This window comes from Lactuca saligna, chromosome 7, assembly GCF_052625555.1.
Source record: "Lactuca saligna cultivar CGN05327 chromosome 7, ASM5262555v1, whole genome shotgun sequence".
Taxonomy (NCBI): Eukaryota; Viridiplantae; Streptophyta; class Magnoliopsida; order Asterales; family Asteraceae; genus Lactuca; species Lactuca saligna.
Genome location: NC_136423.1, coordinates 15,782,219 through 15,802,565, shown reverse-complemented (window position 1 = coordinate 15,802,565; position 20,347 = coordinate 15,782,219). Strand labels below are relative to the sequence as shown.

General features: G+C 33.5%; 3 protein-coding genes, 2 non-coding genes and 1 pseudogene across 5 annotated transcripts; 3 read left to right on the top strand and 3 right to left on the bottom strand.

The window, feature by feature from the left end:
- The first annotated feature begins 389 nt into the window (after positions 1-389).
- LOC145005430 (2-oxoglutarate (2OG) and Fe(II)-dependent oxygenase superfamily protein) lies at positions 390-1,814 on the top strand. The gene is made up of 3 exons (XM_078964513.1): positions 390-921; positions 1,016-1,358; positions 1,468-1,814. The coding sequence occupies exons 1-3, from the start codon at positions 416-418 to the stop codon at positions 1,711-1,713; spliced, it is 1,095 nt and encodes a 364-aa protein (XP_078820639.1). The 5' UTR covers positions 390-415; the 3' UTR covers positions 1,714-1,814.
- A 128-nt stretch (positions 1,815-1,942) lies between these two features.
- On the top strand, positions 1,943-2,014 carry TRNAW-CCA (transfer RNA tryptophan (anticodon CCA)). Its single transcript has one exon. It is a non-coding gene; the product is annotated as a tRNA-Trp (tRNA).
- Positions 2,015-2,611: 597 nt separating this feature from the next.
- On the top strand, positions 2,612-2,683 carry TRNAW-CCA (transfer RNA tryptophan (anticodon CCA)). Its single transcript has one exon. It is a non-coding gene; the product is annotated as a tRNA-Trp (tRNA).
- Positions 2,684-2,931: 248 nt separating this feature from the next.
- On the bottom strand, positions 2,932-4,510 carry LOC145003889 (small ribosomal subunit protein mS79 (rPPR3b)-like). The gene has a single exon (XM_078962794.1). It carries the CDS (start codon positions 4,390-4,392, stop codon positions 3,178-3,180), a length of 1,215 nt encoding a protein of 404 aa, XP_078818920.1. The 5' UTR covers positions 4,393-4,510; the 3' UTR covers positions 2,932-3,177.
- A 5,589-nt stretch (positions 4,511-10,099) lies between these two features.
- On the bottom strand, positions 10,100-11,483 carry LOC145005499 (scopoletin 8-hydroxylase-like). The gene is made up of 3 exons (XM_078964584.1): positions 10,951-11,483; positions 10,533-10,878; positions 10,100-10,453 (listed from the first exon to the last, which is right to left on the bottom strand). Exons 1-3 carry the CDS (start codon positions 11,454-11,456, stop codon positions 10,211-10,213), a joined length of 1,095 nt encoding a protein of 364 aa, XP_078820710.1. The 5' UTR covers positions 11,457-11,483; the 3' UTR covers positions 10,100-10,210.
- A 1,258-nt stretch (positions 11,484-12,741) lies between these two features.
- Positions 12,742-20,059, bottom strand: LOC145006688 (scopoletin 8-hydroxylase-like; annotated as a pseudogene).
- Positions 20,060-20,347: the final 288 nt, after the last annotated feature.

Sequence of the window (20,347 nt, the reverse complement as noted above, 5' to 3'; positions counted from 1 at the left end):
CTTGTGGCCAAAGTCTAAAACCCAAGAATATAAGGACCAAATCTGCCAATATATGAAAATCCTGTGCCCAAAGTATGAAATCGAAAGACTACTATTGCTAAGCCAATTGGTTTTACTAATTCTTGATAACTATTTTAAATGTATAAATGAGTTAATTCTTAATTGAATCAACTGAACTGCCAATTTACATAGCATATTATCAATCCTCGTTTGGTGAAAGAGTATTATCATTGCCTACTTATGGGGCCTGGACCATGCCTTTAAACACATATAGCAATAGAATCGCAACATGACTAATAAAATAGACAAAAAAAAAAAAAAGTAAACCATGACATACAAGACTATTTATAGGCATTATTTATCGAGATGTTTAATCAGTCAAGCACAAAAACACAAGCATATTTACAGTTCTCCAATGGCTCCAAGCTTCAACGATGATAACACACTCTTCAACTTCGTGGTAAAAGATGGCAACGGTGTCAAAGGTCTGGTTGACTCCGGCCTCACAGAGGTCCCCAGCCGCTACATCCAACCACCCTACCAGCGAATCAACAAGCAGCAAGCAGCTACCGCGTCGCCGGAAAACATGGTCATTGATCTATCAGAGCTCGATGGACCTAACCATGATCAAGTGGTCAAGGCCATTGCCCATGCTGCTGAAACCCTAGGGTTCTTTCAGGTGGTGAACCATGGTGTACCATTGAAGCTTCTTGAGTTGCTCAAAGTTTCAGCCCACCAGTTTTTCAGCCAACCACCTGAAAAGAAGGCGGTGTATCTGAAAGCGGTGAGCCCTAGTCCGATAGTCAAATATGGAACAAGCTTTGTTCCTGAGGTAGAGAAAGCTTTGGAATGGAAAGATTATATTAACATGGTTTACACCAATGATTCCGATGCTCTTGAGTTCTGGCCTAATGAATGCAAGTAAGAATTTTTAACTTTGGAATGGAAAAATTATGTTAGCATGCAGCATATGCATGATAATAAGTTTATTTGTATATATGGTTGTGTTTTGTAGAGAAGTGGCACTGGAGTACATAAAGACATCAAAGGAGATGGTGAAAAGGCTATTACAAGAACTAATCGGAAACCTTGGAGTGAATTTAGACGATTCAAGACTTGAATCGCTTATGGGTTTAAGGATGGTGAACATGAACTTCTACCCGACCTGCCCGAATCCAGAGCTGACCGTTGGTGTGGGGCGACACTCGGATATGGGCACCCTAACGGTGCTTCTACAAGATGGAATCGGTGGATTATACGTGAAAAAAGGTGAAAACTTATCAACAGGAAACGAAGAGTGGATTGAGATTCCACCCATCGATGGTGCTCTTGTGATTAATATTGGCGATATTTTACAGGTTCGATTTCATGTCGTAATTCTAAATTTTCTCACACGTTTAATTGCAATGGTGCTCTTGTAATTAAATTTTGATTGTTTGGTGTTTTGAATTTTGATGTTGTACGTAGATTATAAGCAATGGGAGGTACAAAAGTGCAGAACACAGGGTACGAACCACAAGCAGTGCATCGAGAGTGTCGGTGCCGATATTCAACGTCCCGCTTCCGGTGGCAAAGATAGGTCCTTTGCCGGAGTTGGTGGCTCGCGATGGGGTTGCTCGATATAGGGAACTCGTATTCCAAGAGTACATGAACAACTTCTTTGGGAATGCTCACGAAGGAAAGAAGTCACTTGATTTTGCAGCTATTAATTAAGCTCTCATCTCCATTAATGGAGTTTCTTGTTTTTAAGAAAAGTCTTTCTATTCATAAAATCGACCTGGTTGTCTGAAGGTCTTCTTTTGTAATACTATTTGTGTGCTTTTGTGTGAAAATTAATCATGTTTCTTGGTTGGAAGATGTATACAAGAAAACATTTTACTATTTTATAATTTTTAATTACTTATATGGGATAACTAAACTGAAAACGACGTACATTTCAACAGGATCCGTGGCGCAATGGTAGCGCGTCTGACTCCAGATCAGAAGGTTGCGTGTTCGATTCACGTCGGGTTCAATTCCTTTAAACTGTTGATCCTTTTTTTTCGGTTATTTCAAATACCACAAATGAACCAATTAAGCTGCATGGATTGTTGGGTAAAAAAAATGAAGATATCGTCGTTGAAGTTTCCCTCTATCATATATGTTGTCTAAACTCTAAAGTCTAAACTAAAATCGAAGTCATGTTGAACACTTGGACCCTGAGAAATTTATTTTACGAAAAAATTAAATATTTTTCAAGTATGACATGGATATATAAAAAAAATAATATGTTTATAAAAAAGATAAACTTCATAAAACTATTATATTTTACTTAAATCGGATAAACCATGATTAACCTTTTTTTTCGATCAAAGCCATTTTAGTTTTAAAAAGATTCTAATTCTAAGTCAAATTGCATGTATCATGGATTTATGGCTTGAAACAGTCACATAGTTTACATATAAACCTATCAAAAAACTCTATAAAGAAATCGTAATTTAATGTTACTTAAAGTGTATCTACCAACTTAAAATCTGCCAATCTTGTTTTATGTAAACAAACATATTACTATTTTATAAATGTTAAATACTAATATGTGATAAGTACACTGAAAACGACGTATATTTCAACAGGATCCGTGGCGCAATGGTAGCGCGTCTGACTCCAGATCAGAAGGTTGCGTGTTCGATTCACGTCGGGTTCAATCCCTTTTATCTGTTGATCCAATTTTTTTTATCCCAAAAACACAAAGGAATCAAACTGCATGGGTTATTGGGTAATGCCCAAACTGTTTGATGAAATGTCTCACCTGGTGTTGCTCAAAATGCTAAATCTTCTTTGACAATTATCAGAAGTCTTTTTCAGTTTTCTTGATGATTTTAGTACCTCAATTATTAATAGTCTTTTTGAGTTTTCATAAACTAAGATTAGTTGTGAGATTAAAAAGTAATGTTATGAAATTCAACAGAGATTTTGTTCATTCCTCATATATTAACATCAATATATTAGAATGCTATTTGAGACCAAAGATGTGGAAAAAATAGAAAGTAAATACTTCTCTAGCATTTAGAAAGTACAATGTTATAATAGGAAAAAGTTAAACAACAATGCTATGAGGAAAAACAGAAAGTACATTTACTTTTCTTGCATTTAACCCTAAAAGATGTAAAAACGCACATAAATTGTCATTATATCATCTTATATATCCTCTAATTTGGCTAAAGTCTCTTCTACTTCAATCCACATGTAAGCATTCTTTGGAAACTTCTCCTTCATCTTCTCAACAAGCTCCTTTGCTTCATTAACTTTTGAACTCTTTGCAAGCCCTTCAACAAGCATCTTCATAGTCGAATAATTCGGTACCCAATCTTTCTCCATACTCTGTTTGCAAACCTTCAATGCTTCTTCAAAATCACCATTTTTGCACGAATAATTAACCAGTGTAAAATAGCAATCACTATCAGGTTTAAAGCCACTGTTAATCATCTTGTGAAACAATTTCTTGCCTTCATCCAACTTCCCCTCTTTGCAATATCCATGAATCAAATGACAATAAGTGACAGAATTTGGTTTCATTCCACTCAACATAAGCCCATCAAGCAACTCCTTAGCTTCATTTGTTTTCTTGAGCTTACACAAGCTTTGAATTCTGGTGTTATATGTTGAGATCCCTATGGGAACTTCATGTTTCCTCATTAACTCCAACACCTTTCCAACCTCTTCAAGCTTCTCCTCCTTGTAGAATCCAGCAATCAAAGTACCAAATGTGGTTGCATTTGGTTTGCAGTTCTTCCTAACCATCTCGGAAATCACGGAATAACATGAGCTTGATGAACCTGATTCAGAAAAGGACTTGATCACAGTGTTGTATGTATCGAGATTAGGCGTCACACCGTATTTCAATGGAAACTCGAGATAAACACGTTTCACCTCATTGTATTTCTTGGCAAACATACAAGAAAAGAGTAGAGCATTTAAAGATTTCGCATTTTGAGCAATACCCAGTTGGGACATTTTATCAAACAGTTGGAATGCATTGTCTAACAACCCAGCTTGACCGTAATAGATAATAGCGTGAGAGATGAACTTCTCGTTGTTCAAATCCGGTCGTGTTGTAAGCAACTCTTCGATGAAAGCATGTATACCCTGCAAGTAATTCAAATCCGCGAGCTTCGAAATTGCGATTGAAAATGCTATGCGATCTAGATGTGATTCCGGTGTGAGTGAAGCGGCACGGCAGATATCGATGATGCGCTCCGGGTTCTTCTCCGTTTTGAGGAGAGAAAGAGCGGCGCGTGATTTCTCTTTGCTGGAGAGAGGAGTGGTAGAATCAGGGTTTAACACAGAGGAGAAAGGTCGAGCTTGAAAATGGCGAAACGAATTGAACCGTCGAAAGATGATGTTGGAAGCCATTGATAATTTTGGCGATTGGACTGGGGGTTTAATCAGTAGGGTTTTGTAAATACTCGCTAAAATGAACGCATTAAATGAAATTTATTTCAATACAAATTACTGTTTAGCGACATCCTTTTATTTTTTCACATCACACCCATCACAAACAAAGATAGTCCCTAGATAGTACCTAGTGTGTATTTGCTATCAAGATTTCGGTTTTGATATTAAAATATTATAATTGGCATGATTTTATAACGGAAAAATATCATGATCATGTTTAGATGTTTCTAAAGCAAGATCTATATTGAGAAGTTACGATCTTAACCCAATATGATGTTACATCTTTAGTATTTTTAGATAGCTAAGCCTCAAATATTCATACATTCAATTTGAAATTAAGCATTCGAGGCTACAATAAGTCTCATGAACCATTACCTCTTCATTTATTAATCCCGAGTTATGTAAAGTATCCTGACATTAATATTATTAATTTTGTGATCATATATATTTAATTTTTTATGTTCTTGATGACGGTGAGTGGATAACCGTTTGAAACATCCCAACCCTTCAAATTCCCCAATTTTCAATATGCATCGCAATAACTCATTATTTATGATTATTTTGATGGTTCTCTCTTCCATCTCCAGGGTCTCCCATGACGTCGCAATACGTCATCAACCTCCTACTTCTCCTTTTAGAAACTCAACTTCTCCGTCTTTTTGTGCATATTTACTTCAGCAGTGTCAGGTGAGTTATCCTCACTATACTCAAGGGTCTAAGGCACCAAGGCCGGCCCTTTGGATCGTTATATGGTTATGTATGCTAATATGATCTGTTAGATCGGTATCCTAGAGGGTAGGATAATACTATGTGATATGTGGTATGATCTTTTAGATCGGTATCCTGGTAGATAGGATGGTATTATGTGCTATGTGGTATGATCTGTTAGATCAGTATCCTGGTAAATAGGATATTATATGTTGCTATGATCCGTTAGATTAGTATCCTGGTAGATAGGATGTGCTATGTTGTTATGATCTGTTAAATCGGTTTGTCTGCTTATAGACTGTCATGTGATTATCTGTTATATATGTGCACATGTTTGTTTTGTGGTTGAGGCTTATCTGCTTTGTGCGAAAGCCAATAGACCTGGGCATTCCAACCTATTGTTTGTGGCCTGTAAGTATTCCATCCCGAGGATGATTGGACTCATAGTATGTGGGCATTCCAACCTGTTGGTTGTGGGCTTGGGGTATTCCAACCTGATGGTTAATTGGACCCATAGTGTGTTGGGATTCCAACCTGTTGGTTGAGGGCCTGGGGTATTCCAACCCGATGGTTGATTGGACCCATAGTATGTTGTTTATGATTATATATGTATTGTTATGGGTATGAGTATTTTGGGGGAACTCATTAAGCTTCCAGGCTTACAGTTTCAGTTTATTGTTTCAGGTGCATCAAGGGATCGTAGCAAGGCAAAGGCGTGATCGTACAACTCCTCACTTTTTATGACTTTGTTTCTGGAATACTCTGATATGATACATTTTGAAAACAAGTTTTGTAATGGTTAATAGATTTAAAATGTTTTTAAAAGTTTAAATTTTGCATAATTTTTACGGGTGTTACAGGTTACTAAAGGTACGTTTTGTGACTAATCCTAGAGCCCTAATTCATAATTATTGTTGACTTATTAGTATAAATGCACCCACAATCTCCACCCATTCCTTCTAAAAACTCATTGTGTGCATGATTTGTGTAACTCATTGAAGAATTAATTTTCAATAAAGGTTTTTTTATTACGATTATCTTCCCATGCTTATTTGTTTCTGGGTTTTTGATGCTTTAATTGAAGTTTTAGTTTTTTTGAGAAGAAAGTTCGATTTTGGTGGTTGATCCGCTTGACATTCTCTCACTTGACATCACTTCTACACTTCTATTTTTTGAGTGAATATTGCAGAAATCTAGATGGAGGCCTAGATGTTCACTGCCTAAATGTTTTTTTTCTATGGTATGAATATTCATTATAAACAGTACTTTCCAATTTTAAGAAGGTAACTTTCCTTTCAAGACAATAATTAATCCCTAGCTATCAACGACAACTTTCACATTCAATAATTTCGTGTTGTGTGTGTTATATGCAAACTACATGGTTTGATGCTTGATTGTTGTTGATGCTTTCTATTTTGTTTCAAGTGAAAGAGGAAAAGAGCTACGTTGGTTTGTGTTCTACTACAACTAGAGGCTTTATTGTAGCCCCGATTTATAGTTATTTCTCAATCGATGGTTGTTTCCAAGGTAATCTTTTATAGTTCCAAGTTTAATGTTAATTCCGCTTCACTATTTCTAATTTGGTGGATATCATATGCACATATAAAAACATTAATATCTAGTAAAGATATTTATAAATTGAAAAAATTGAATTTGTTTTGCCTTCACGTTTCCTACCAAAGTTTTGTTCTTTGTCAAACCATAAAATCGAATTCTACCCAGAAATATAGGCAAGGGAATGAACAAAGAACATGTGTTTGTTGGCTAATGGTGATAAGAAGTTGGATTTTGATTGTATAATTTAAAAACCTTTTTTCTAATATTTTTTTCTTCTAATACTACCTTCTCTGTCATTCCAAAAAAAAAAAAAAACAATATATTTTTAGTATTTGGTTTTTATTTCTAAAAGGTAAAACAAAAAAGAGATTTATTTATATTTTTCAAAATGTGTTGATTGAATTTGATCGATTTGATGATTTTTTCGAGATAAATAATATTCTGGCATAATTTATGATGAAGATCTTGGACTCTTTTAGGAGCTAGAGTTGGTCTCACCATGTTAACTGGATATTATTTATCATTTAACTTATATATATTAAGATTATTTAAATACAAAATTTTATGATTAATGATTCAAAAATGTTGTTTTAATTAATCTTCTTTAATTTGAGTTTTTGGAAACAATCTGTTGGTTCAATCTAAACAAGGACATGATAATTGGCTTCTTCTAGGATTCTTATAAGAGTTCCCTAATAATTAAAATGTTATGAATATTTATTTTGATTGTTTAATGATTAGCTAATAAGCTAATTTTTTTTTTGAGTTTTTTAAAGAATATTTTATAATTTACCGTTTTAAAAAACTATTTAGATTAGGTTTTTGGATTTTTTTAAAAAAGTTTCAAATAAAACCTTAATTAATTATAAAAAACATATATTTTTTTAAATTTATTTAAACTAACTGATTTTCATCTTTATAAAGTAACATCTAACTCATATAAAATCAAAATTTCCGGCTAATATGGTAAACATACGGTACACTTGGAAAAGTCAAATGTTATTAGAGTATTGTGTGTGGGCAACTAGATGCAACACCAATATATTATCACCTCATATGTCATATAAACAATGGTGTTATAACACCAAAAGAGGAAATGGTTTTCATGTTCTAACAATGTTATAACACAAATATTTTCCATGTCATATTTTTTTTTTCGAGTTTTGTTTGTTTTTTCTTTTTCGTGTTTCTTTTTTGGTAATTAATAAAATAAATATATTTTTATAAACAATAATATTTAAAAAACAAAAAAACATATAATTTCTAAATACTAAAATTAAGATTACAATAAAAAAAAGTCATTAATTTTAGAAGATAACATTTTTTTCTAGTCATAATTAACCCAAATAACATCTAAATTACACCTAAAACCATAACATTTTACTACTAATCTTAATTAACCCAAATACTTCTTTCTAATTTGATCATTGATCTCTTGTAGCACCGCTAGATCTTAAGGCGACAAACCATCCTTGCTAGTCCGAGTATTTGACAATTGTTGTGTCATTAGTCCTCTCTCTTTTTGCTCTTGCTTCTCTCATGCATGTCTTTCTAGGAATTCCAAGTGGCGGTGTTTCAACTCATTTTTTTCTTTTTATGATAAATTGTGCCCATCGAATTTTACTTTCGTTTCCGCCGCATCTTTTGCTTTCGCTTCAACCTCATTTGAATGCCTTGCAGCGTGTCTCGCTTTGTCGCATCTGGGCGGTCTTCGTGGTGGGGAGATCTCCTCGATATCATCCGGGATCTCATCGGTGTTGGCGTTTAGGTTGATATGAGTTCGTGCATCCGAGCTCGAATTTCAAGACCTCTTTGATTGAACTTCCAACGATGTATGGGTTCTTTTCCACCTTGGATCAAATTGCACCAACGCCCACGCTTTCTCGAACTCGAACACATGTCCCATTTCGACCCGATATTGTTCTTTTGCAGCTTTGAATAAATCAAATTCGTTCGTTCCGCTTTGTTGGTGCGCCTCAAGCCGGTTGTAAATATCATTGAATTCTGTGCACCGATTGCTAATTTGAGTCCATTTGCTACTAAGCATGTCCGTATTGCGATACAGTTTTTCCTTCAATATAGTGTGTAAGTTTTTGAGCACCGCCTCCCAATAAGCACATGTCTTCATCCCATTTCCACGACATTCGTCTTTTGAAGTACCACACCATGCTTGCGCCAAAGCATTTTCTTCATCTGGTAGCGACCAATGTGGAGCTTCCTCATTTTCCGTATCAAGTGCTATAGCTTTCCCTTTCCCTCTTCCTTTTCCTTTCCCTCTCTTACTACCTCTCGCTTACGTTTCAACCGATGGTTGTGTTGGAGGTGGTGCTTGTGTTTGAGGTTGTTGTGGTTATGTTTGAGGTTGCATGAGAAAAAGGTTTTGTTGTAAACTTGAATTTTGGCTGAAAAGATTTTGTTGAAGATAAGGTGAGTTAGGAAATTGGAGTAGTGGTGATGCAGGATTGAAAGAGGAGATTTGTGGTGAAGCTTGAGACGATAGAAGGCTAAAGTAGTTCTCGTAATCGGCAAACCCGATAGGAGATGTTGTGAGTGGTTGTGTGTTTGAGTTTTGGTTTGGTGGAGGGGTGTTTGGATTTTGATCCATTTTTATGTGTTTAAGTTTTGGTTAGATGTATAAAATATAGAGAGAAAGAAGATAAAAATATAAAAAATATATGAGTGTAATGTATTTATATGTAAAGAAAATGATTTTTTTTTAAGAATATGACTGTTCAAAAACGGTCAACATAGCCATTTTGCCCCATTTCTTCCTATGGTAACGGCAAGGAGATGAGCTCTTAACCGGATATAATAGGAAGGGAGGCGGTGTTCACCCGTTATAACCATGTTTTTAGGTCTCCACATCGGCAATAACACTGTTATTAAGACCCATACCGGGTGCTCTTAAAAAAGGTTATTAAGAGTGCTCTTAAAAAAGGTTATCTAGAAATCTGCCACTCTTTACGGATCCGACAAAAAAGGGGTTACCACTAACCACCCATTCCTTGGCCCATGTTTCCCTTGATTTGAAGAATGAGTTATTATTATTATTATTATTATTATTATTATTATTATTATTATTATTATTATTTTGCTTTGAATACAAGTTCTATTAGGCTGTTTTTGAAGTAGAAAAGTAACAGAAAGTAGCAGTTATTTTCCTCTCCTGGTTAATGTAAATTTTTTCATTTTGGGGTAAAATAACTTTATTTCAGTTCAGCTTCTTATTCCACTGTTTTTTCTCTGTTTTCCCTTTGTTTCCACAGTCCCTTAAACCCAATTTGCTCGCTTATTTGAGCACCTTAAAAATCAGTAGCACACATTTGATCCATTTAATTTCCAAAAGAAATCGTATTTTAGGTTGTTGGGTCACCTGCTTTCTATTCTTGGTATAAAAGTCTGACAAAATTTCTTTTATATTTTGGTAAATAAATTGCAAACCACAGTGAATTGAGTACACCACTCCTCTTTTATTACAAACAACAAATCCACTAAAATGGAGAATAAAAGCTTAAACAGACGCGAATTCAAGAGCCATCTTTCCTCCATGGGGTTTCTGCATGATGTTGTTCGTGTACTCTTTGTATGTGACCTCCTTGTATCTAGCGACCCCATCACGAGCCACCAGCTCCGGAAATGGTCCTATTTTTGCTACAGGAACCGGAGCATTGAATATAGGAATCGACACTCTTGATGCAGTGCTTGTGGTTCGCACTATGTGTTCTGCACTTTTGTACTTTCCATTGCTTAAAATCTAACACATGAAAACACCAAATCTAAGTTATTATTATGCATTTAAGGAGGAAATTACGTAGTCATAGCATGAAATTAACCTGTAACACATCGCCAACGTTGATGACTAGAGCACCAGGGGTGGGTGGAACCTCGACCCACTCCTCGTTTCCAGATGATACGTTTTCACCTGCTTTTTTAACGTATAATCCACCAATGTCATCTTGTAGAAGCATTGTTAGAGTGCCCATATCGGAGTGCTTCTTAACTCCTATAGTTAACTCGGGGTTTGGACATTTCGGGTAGAAGATCATGTGCACTGACTTTGAACCTATAAATGGATCAAGTCCTGAATCGTTTAGTTTCACTCCCAGATTTTCAATTAGTGCTTGTAGTAGTTTTTTCACCATCTCCGTTGATGTCTTTATGTACTCGAGTACTACTTCCCTACAAAATTACAAGCATACACATAATAATCATCGTTTTCTTGAAATTTTTTGACTAATTTGATGTTCTTACTTGCATTCATTAGGCCAAAACTCAAGGGCATCAGCATCATTGGTGTATGTCATCTTAAAAAAGTCTCTCCACATCCAAATCTTCTCTTTCTCCGGAACAAAACTCGTTGAATACATCACCATCGGATTGTTACTCACCTCCTTGAGATATGTCGCCTTCTTTTCAGCTGGTTGGTCAAAAAATTGGTGAGTTGCAGTTTTAAGCGAGTCTAGGAGCTCCAATGGCACCCCATGGTTCACCACCTGAAAGAAACCTAGAGTTTCAGCAGCATGGGCTAAGGCCTTGACCACTTGATCGTGGTTAGGACCATCGAGCTCCGATAGATCAATGATCATGTTTTCAGATGATGGGGCTGCTTGCTGCTTGTCGAATCGCTCGTTGGGAGGTTGGATGAACCGAGGTGGCACCTCCGTGAGCCCGGAGTACTCCACCAGACCTTTGACACCATTTCCCTCTTTCACAACGAAGTTGAACAGTGAATTCTCATCATTGAAGCTTAGGGCCATTATTTGAGAGGTTTGGTGTAAGATGACACCGACTAATTAAGTATATATATATATATATATATATATATATATATATATATATATATATATATATATATATATATATATATATATATATATATATATATATATACTATTTTTGTGGATGAATTCCTTTAAATTTTATTTTTATTAAAATTTTCTATATAATATACATGGTCCAAACAAATTTGAGACATGGGCTAAGACTATCTCCGATTTATTTTTATTTTATTTTTTAAAAAATAAAATAAAAAAATAAGGTAAATAATATTTTATTTCAAATCTATTTTATTTTTTATCCTATTTTTACTCCAAAAAATATATTATATTTTTCCAACTTATATAGATGGTCAAACGTATTCTTTTTATTAATTTGTTTTTAACAAATATATAATCTATATTTTTTTTATTATAATAATATTAAATAAAAAGATTATATTTATAACACATTTATAAACTTTTGTAAAATTCCTTATTGTTTTTTTTTTTAAAATTACAATATGTATTTAATTTTTTATATGAATTTTGATGATCAAAAAACAAAGTTTATATTTATAATTAATTAATATAATTTAATATATAACAATATATTATAAGTACTAAATATTACATTTAAATTATAATTAATATGTAAAAATAAACAATAAATGTATAAATATACAAACAGAGAGACTAAACTGACAACACATAGTTCATAATTGGAAAAATGAATAATATAACACTATATTTTGTGTAATACTGTTTATATCCACCAAAAGGAATGAATAAATGGGGAAGTGTTGGAAAAGAATGTGAGAAAAATGAAAAATGAAAGTGGATTTAAGATACTCTAACAACAAAAACGTACTTTTCAAACTACCAAATTTGATAATTTAGAGACGATCAGGTTTGAAAAATGAAATTTTGTTGTCGTTATATTATTTATTTTAGAAACTCTTACCATTTTCTATCAAATTTCTTATATATATATATATATATATATATATATACACACACACACACACAGATATTCTAACTAAATATTGTATGGATGTAAGGATGAATGTGAACAAATCATTTCAAATACCTAAATAAGGGTAAAATTATAATCTTAGCTAATAATTAATTTTGGTAACTTTAAATCAATTAATTTCCTTTTAAATAAGAATCGGTTTAATAACATTAACCCTAAATCTCGTTCCATGCCTTCTTCACCAGAGAACATACGATTTCTACCAGAAACCCAAACAAGTCGCAAATCTGGTGGTTTTGTGTTGCTTGTTGTTCAGCAGGAGGAGTCTGATGGTCTCCAGAGTTGATGAGTCCGAACGGAAGAAAAAGAATGAAGCAAGAAGTTGTGTCGATTCTCGGTGGTGGCTAATCGATCGCAAAATGGAGGGGGCCGTCTCTTGGGTTCGGCGAACCGAAGCAACAAAAGGGACGAACCAACAACAACAATCCGTAACAGTGGAGATGGCTCGGTGGTTTTTTCTTGAATATCCCAGGTTGTTCCTTCTTCTTCTTCTATTTTCTTTTCATTGTTCTTGATTGAAGCTGAGAAGAACGAAATCGACTTTCTAAATTTCTTAAATTGGATATTCGGACCTTCAAAGTCAATTGTAGATGAACAACGATATACAGACGCCTGAGCTTTGATCACCTATTGTATTCCTTCTGCAAGTGCATAGAAGTTTTTTTTGTTAACAAATCTATAAGTACCAGCAATGGAGACTGAATCTGCAATTACATTAAGCCCAATTCCACCATCCAACATTGTTACAGAAACAACCTGCAAAATAACTGTCAATAAAAAATGTTCAAGGGTAGATATCATGGATTAGGGTTTGTGTTTAAAATCCGGTTTCTTACAGGTATATCTAAGGGATCAGCCTCTCAAGATACAATATGTTGTAAGCTAATTACTGTAGCTGAAACATCCAAAATTGGATCAATTACGGAATCTTGAGGAATGGTGGCATGACCTCCTTTAACATGGATCACCGCCCTGAAAAAGCCACACCCGCCAAGAAGTCGTCAGATCTAGATGCAACGACATCAGAATCCGAGAATAGGACTAAAAGTAGACCGAAAATGGCCTCCATATTTTCAAGAACACCTTCTTTGATCATCTGTTTTGCTCTTTCGCCTTATTCCTCAACCGGTTGAAATATCAATACCTCAGTGCCCTAATTAATTAATTAATCCAAAGTTAATTACTTTTGAGGTGATCAATCGAACCCTAATTGGTCTTTATGATTAGTTTACCTACCTGTAATTCGTTTTCTAGGTGTTTCAAGATTTTGGCAACACCAAGAAGCATTGAAACATGTGCATCATGTTCACAAGCATTGTATTCTAACTAATTGTATATTTGAAAATGATATTTTTTAAGACTTTTATGCATTTTGATGACATTCTATTAGAATATGCATTTTGAGAATGATATTTTTTAAGAATTTGTTCAAGAATTGTATACTTGAGAATGATATTTTTAAAGAATTGTATGCATTTTGATGACATTCTGTTAGAATATGTTTAATTATACTAAATGTAACAAGAATTTTATATTTGAGAATGATATTTTTTCAAGAATGTTGTTATTATTCAACTGTAGGTTCAAAAAATTTATTATTATTCAATAATATTCTAGTAGAATAACATTCTGACAAAACAATTTCATAGAACATCATTATAACAAAATAAAATTTTGATAGAATTCTAATCGAATTAATTAAAAAAAAAATAGAATTCAAAAGAAATATAATAAAAACAATTCAGAAAAATCCATTTTTAAATTTATGTTACCTAATTTAAAAGTAATGTAAATATACAATTTTACCCTTCTTTTATATAAATGATATTATTCTATTTATTTTTAATTCAACAATATGGATAAATGATTTTTCTTAAAATAAATAAAATGATTGGTTCACAATCATTCCTACTTCCACATAATAATTAGTTATAATAGAATAATCTAAGCATATATATATATATATATATATATATATATATATATATATATATATATATATATATATATATATGGTTTTCTGTTTTCCTACTATATGTCACGTTTTTGTTTTTCTATAACTTTAACATAGATGCTTTTGATTTTTTTTTTCCCAAAAAATTTCAAATTGTTAATGTTTTTCCATAATTTCAAAAAAGATGCTATTGTTCAATTTTTGTTATGCTACAGAAAATAGAAAGGAAGGTGAGTTCAAAAAAAGGATATGAAGGTTGTTGTGGATTTGAAAACACCGTTCTTCCATCTCGACATAGCAAAATTTATTCTCTCCTTGGCAATGCGCTCCCAAGTTACAAACAAGAAAGAGGGTATTTGGCTAAGGTGAAACTATGATGCTCCCCTCACCACTCCCAACCTTATTGAAATTATAATTGTTTGTATTTAATATCAATGGTTTTTTGTTTCCCTATATGTCACGTTTTCTAAGAAAGATGCTTTCATTTTTTTATTAGTTTCAAGAAATCTCATATTTGATATTATTATTATTATTATTATTATTATTATTATTATTATTATTATTTGAGTGACTTTAGATCTTCTGTTTCTTTAGATATTTACAATTTCTTAACAAACAAATATTCAAAAGAGTAGAACACATTTTACTCTTACATTTGACAATTAGCATTAGTTGGTTTTTGTTTTCTCCAAAATATTACAACTTACTAATTTCAAATATACAAGAGTAGAACACATTTTACTCTTACATTTGACAAATGTTATAAACCATTTTTAAGATATGTCACTCAAGTTACAATCTTGGAACATGACTCTAAGAATTGTTTTGGAACGAAGTATGACTCATTTTCTTGATTTAATCACTTCAATAATTCATGACTCCCCTTCTTAGCTATGTGAATGCATTAATATATCCTTAGAGAATTAATTGTGATATGATCTCATAATCATTAAGATGATCATAAAACATGATACTAAAGTACCCTCCCATCTTTTCAGATTTGAGAAACTTTTATCTTTCTGCCAAATTTGATTCTTCTCATTCGTTCTGCCATACATTGAAACTTTTCCAATGTTTCAGAATAATACTTAAGCTTGTAAGTATTACCATATTCACTAAACTTTAGTAAATCGTGACGAATAATCTTATCGATCTTTGTGGTGGACCTAACTAGTGCACAACCAAGTGTACCTGATCCCTTTGTCCTTCACTTAACTGACATATACATGTGAACAATGAATTAGTCTTAAATTTCCAAAGATGAAAGTTCTCATTCATCATACAATGCAACTTGCATGATTCCGAGTTTCGGTCCAATTGAAACTTGGGTTATGAGAATCTTTCATTATTTTGTAAATCTAGACACTACCACAAATAAACGAATCAAATTCATATTTCCAATATAGCTAGAAACATACAAGCATCAATTTTTTCATAAATGTGATTGCAAGGAGATATAAAATAAAGTAAAACAAAATTTTATTTATTTATAAAATGCGGATTTTTTTTTGCTTACAATGCAACTTTAAATGAATCCTATGCTATTACATATTTCCTAGCAATCTATCATAACTCCGAAGTAGTAGCTCAAAATCCGATCTTCGAACCATGCAATTGAAATCTATCTTCGCGATCGGATTCAACATACTCTTCTTTTAAGTTTTCTTCCCTTTGCTTGATCCTGTCAAACATCAAAATGCAACCTAGTCACATCATGTATTAAGAATCATCAACTAGGAACTTAACAGAGTTAGATAGTGGACTTATCTGAAACAGAGTCAAACTTATTGATTCTTCATTCTCTTAGATCTTTCAGGTAGTTAGGGTAGCTTCGCAACCAATGCCCTTCTCTCAACGATGAAAACATATAGACTCTTTGGGAATGGTACACGGGACTATCACAGACTTAGCCTTTCTGTTTACCTTTTGGTCAACTGAGTTGATCAAGGTTGATCCCTTTCCATTGGGAAGAGAAAGCTTTTCTGGACTTCCAATGTTACCATTGTCAATGTCCATGGAAGGTTGAGAAATAGACCTTCCACCCAAATTTACTTTTCCAGTGCACCCAAAATATTCCTGATTCAGCAACAATATGCAAATAAGAAAGATCAATAAGGGTCATGTCGTGATCTGTCACATAGTAGCCCTTAATGAATTCACTATATGACTCTGGAAATGACTGAAGAACCCAGTTAATAACCAACTTCCTTGGGATAACGACACCCAACATTCTTAACCTATCAATGTGTGACTTCATCTCTAAGACATGAGTACACACATGTCTTCCATCTTTATGTTTCATTGCAAGTAGGGCTTGAGTGATCTTGAACTTTTCAAGTCTTCGAGCTTGTGGGTCACGGAGAATAAATGGAGGAGGTGGAGGAAGAGAAGTATGATTTCCATGATTCAATCGCGAGACATCATGTTCATTAGGAAAGCTTGTTCCAAGAGATTTGGGAAGATCATAGTTGTCTGAATTAGACATCTACAATGGGATAAATTTAAGTTTGTTGATTTAAGGCCTTAATAGAACACTCAATATGAAATATTAAAGCTAGGACCCAACACAATATTTTATAACTTGGAAGAGGGATGTCGTAATCCACGCTATAAAATATTTGAAGGTAGGCGAATGACGATTCACCAATTTCCACCATGAAAAACGAAATAGGAATTAAGTTTTAATTGGTTTGAAACTCCTAGATCTTTTGAGATTCATTGAACTTTTCAATGACATGTTTAAATCTTGATTGTGCCCACTCAAGTTTGTGACTGGGATGCCGAGGATCACAAACAAGGTGTGAATAACCATGAAAATTAACTTGGTACCCTTAATCTTTATCACCTAATGGATGTGTTGGTTACCCACATGCACTCCATCGATCTATGATAAACATTAAGTCACCCTTTGCCACTCTTACTAGTCCATGTTACTGTGTTGGTTCCCCACACACGCTCCACCAACATCTTGGTAAGATACAAATTGTAATTTCATGGGTTAGCACCAAATTCACATTTTCCTAAAGTAACTAAGATTGAGAATTTATAAAAAGTTTAGTTACTTTATATTTATCATTATACTTTTAATGAGAATTATAGTCATTGTCCTACCCGTTCGGCTAACGACCCTCCACTAGTCAAGGAAGCGGTGGGTGAGAGTGGACACCCATTAAACTGCCATTTTATAGATAGTAACCTTATACCCCCCTTATAGATCGACTGCATGAATGAGGCCTACTAACGGTAAGATTGACTTTCTCTTATACATATATATATATATATATATATATATATATATATATATATATATATATATATATATATATATATATAATTAACTTATAATACTATAAAGTATAAGGGTTGAATTTTAACTTTTAAAACTCCATGGTTTGGAATTAAAGTGTGTATGAGACTTTACAAATTCCAAAACTTGAGGGCAAGTTTTGAACAATTCAAAAACTTTTGTTTTTTCATAACTTATGAGTTTGATTAATATTTTAAAACTTTAATGAAGAGATTCTTGAACTTCCATAACTTGAGGACAAGTTATGGAGTCCATAAAACTAGTTATGAGAAAGACTCTTCAATTATGTAACCTATGGGTTTTTGATGGATCTTTAAAATAAATGACTTTTGGTAATCCATAACTTGAGGACAAATTATGGACTCCATTAAAAAACATTTAGATCAAGAATTAACTAACAAACAATTTGCAAATAATTCTTATGTTCTACCAAAACTCATAAGTGTATGAACAATCATATCAACAATTTCAAGAATTATATAAACACATATAAAACATGAAATATTGATAATAACCTTGAAATTGGTTCACCATATTCATTACCACATCAAAAATAGGTTTTATAAATCCAAAACAGTTTAAGGTAATGATTATAGACCAATTCCAACACCAAAACTCGAAAATCTGCACTCAGGCCTACCAAATCGTCGAGTGCAAGAACTAACTCGACGAGTTGGTTGAATATATGCATGGACTCATCAAGTTCCATGATGGACTCGGCGAGTCAACTGGGCGGTGTGCATAAATTCAACATTTTTTTAGCAATTTGCATAAATTATAAAGAAAACAAGCCTAGGCTCTGATACCACTGATGGGTTTTTAGCATTCTAACACTCCTATGGTGTACATGCAACCCTATAAACCTTGGATCTATGTTTTCTCTATTATGTATGCAAATATTCAATATTCCAAGGTTTCATCCTAACTAGCATAATATGAAGTATATACAATACAAGAATCTAGTAGAATGACATACCTTTTGATAAAGCTTAAAGTCTTGAAACTTTAAGAGCTTAGTGCCCCAAGTGTTGCACCTCAAATGGTTCACACAACACCAAAAACAATTGGAATAACTTGTGAGTAAGGATACTTGCTCCAAAATCGGTTTCATCCTCTCTTGTGTACACATACTAGTCCCGTTTCATACACTATAGACCCCTTTATATAGTGTGGAGGATTAGGGTTACATTCATGTAAACCCTAATACCCATGACCTTTCATTTCCATACGATTCATAGGTTAAAAACTCCATGGACTATCCATGCAAGCTTAGCCCAACCTAAATGAACTTGGCCCATCCTATATATATATATAAGATTCCATATTTAATTAGTTCATTTTGATCACTAAATTAATTCTTGATCAATACTAATTAAATAAATGATTTCATATTAATATATTAGAACTTATAATATATTAATATAAATCGTAAGTATCCTTTTTCTCATTTTGTCTATCCAATTGTTCTGATGCCATGCAACCCAAATGGACCATGATACTCTCGAGTCGAATACATACCAATAATAGTTACGGTCTTAGACATCTAATCCAACATTAATGACCTTAACTCATAACATATGGTATCATATTCAGCCTCCACCCCTTCCAAACGAAACCCTAATGTCTGTTTATGAGTTCTTAAGCTTACAATTAGTGATTGTAATATTTTATTCACCGTCTCCATTGATGTGTTTATGTACTCCAACACCACTTCCCTAAAAAACTACAATACACATAATCGTCGATCATCAGGGGTTTCATGAAAATTTTTGACTAATTTGAGGTGGGTTCTTACTTGCATTCATTAGGCCAAAACTTAAGGGCATCAGTAGCATTGGTGTATGTCATCTTAAGAAAATATTTCCACATCCTAACCTTCTCTTTCTTAGGAAAAAATCTCATTGCATACATGACCATCGGATTATTACTCACCTCGTGAGATATGTTGCATTCTTTTCAGCTGACTGATAAAAAAACTAGTGATTTGCAATTTTAAGCGAGTCTAGAAGCTCCAAAGGCACACCATGGTTCACCACCTGAAAGAAACCTAGATTTTCAACAGCATTGGCTAAGGCCTTGACCACTTGATCATGGTTAGGACCATTAAGCACCGATAGATCAATGATCATGTTTTCAGATGATGAGGCTGCTTCTTGCTTGTCGAATCGCTTGTTGCAAGGTTGGATGAGCCGATGTGGTACCTCCGTGAGTCCGGAGTACTCCACCAGACCTTTGAAACTAGTTCCCTCTTTCACGATGAAGTTGAACAGTGAATTCTCATAATTTAAGCTTAGAGCCATTTGAGTAATGTAAATGTACTTGTCACTTTACATGTAACACCCCAATTTTCAAGGTCAAAATTTTTGTATTTAAATAAGTAATTTATAAAATCATTTAGCAAAACAGTGTCGATTGCATATCAATCCATAAACCATAACAAACATGTCCCATAATCATATCATCAAATAGTAATAAATCAGAGTACAATCCCATGGATCACATAGTGCGGAAATCTAGTGTGCATGTGATGTACAGCTACCGCACCAGCTCTTTCACCTTTGCTGAAGAGGTACCTAAAACAAAACTAAAAAAATGTA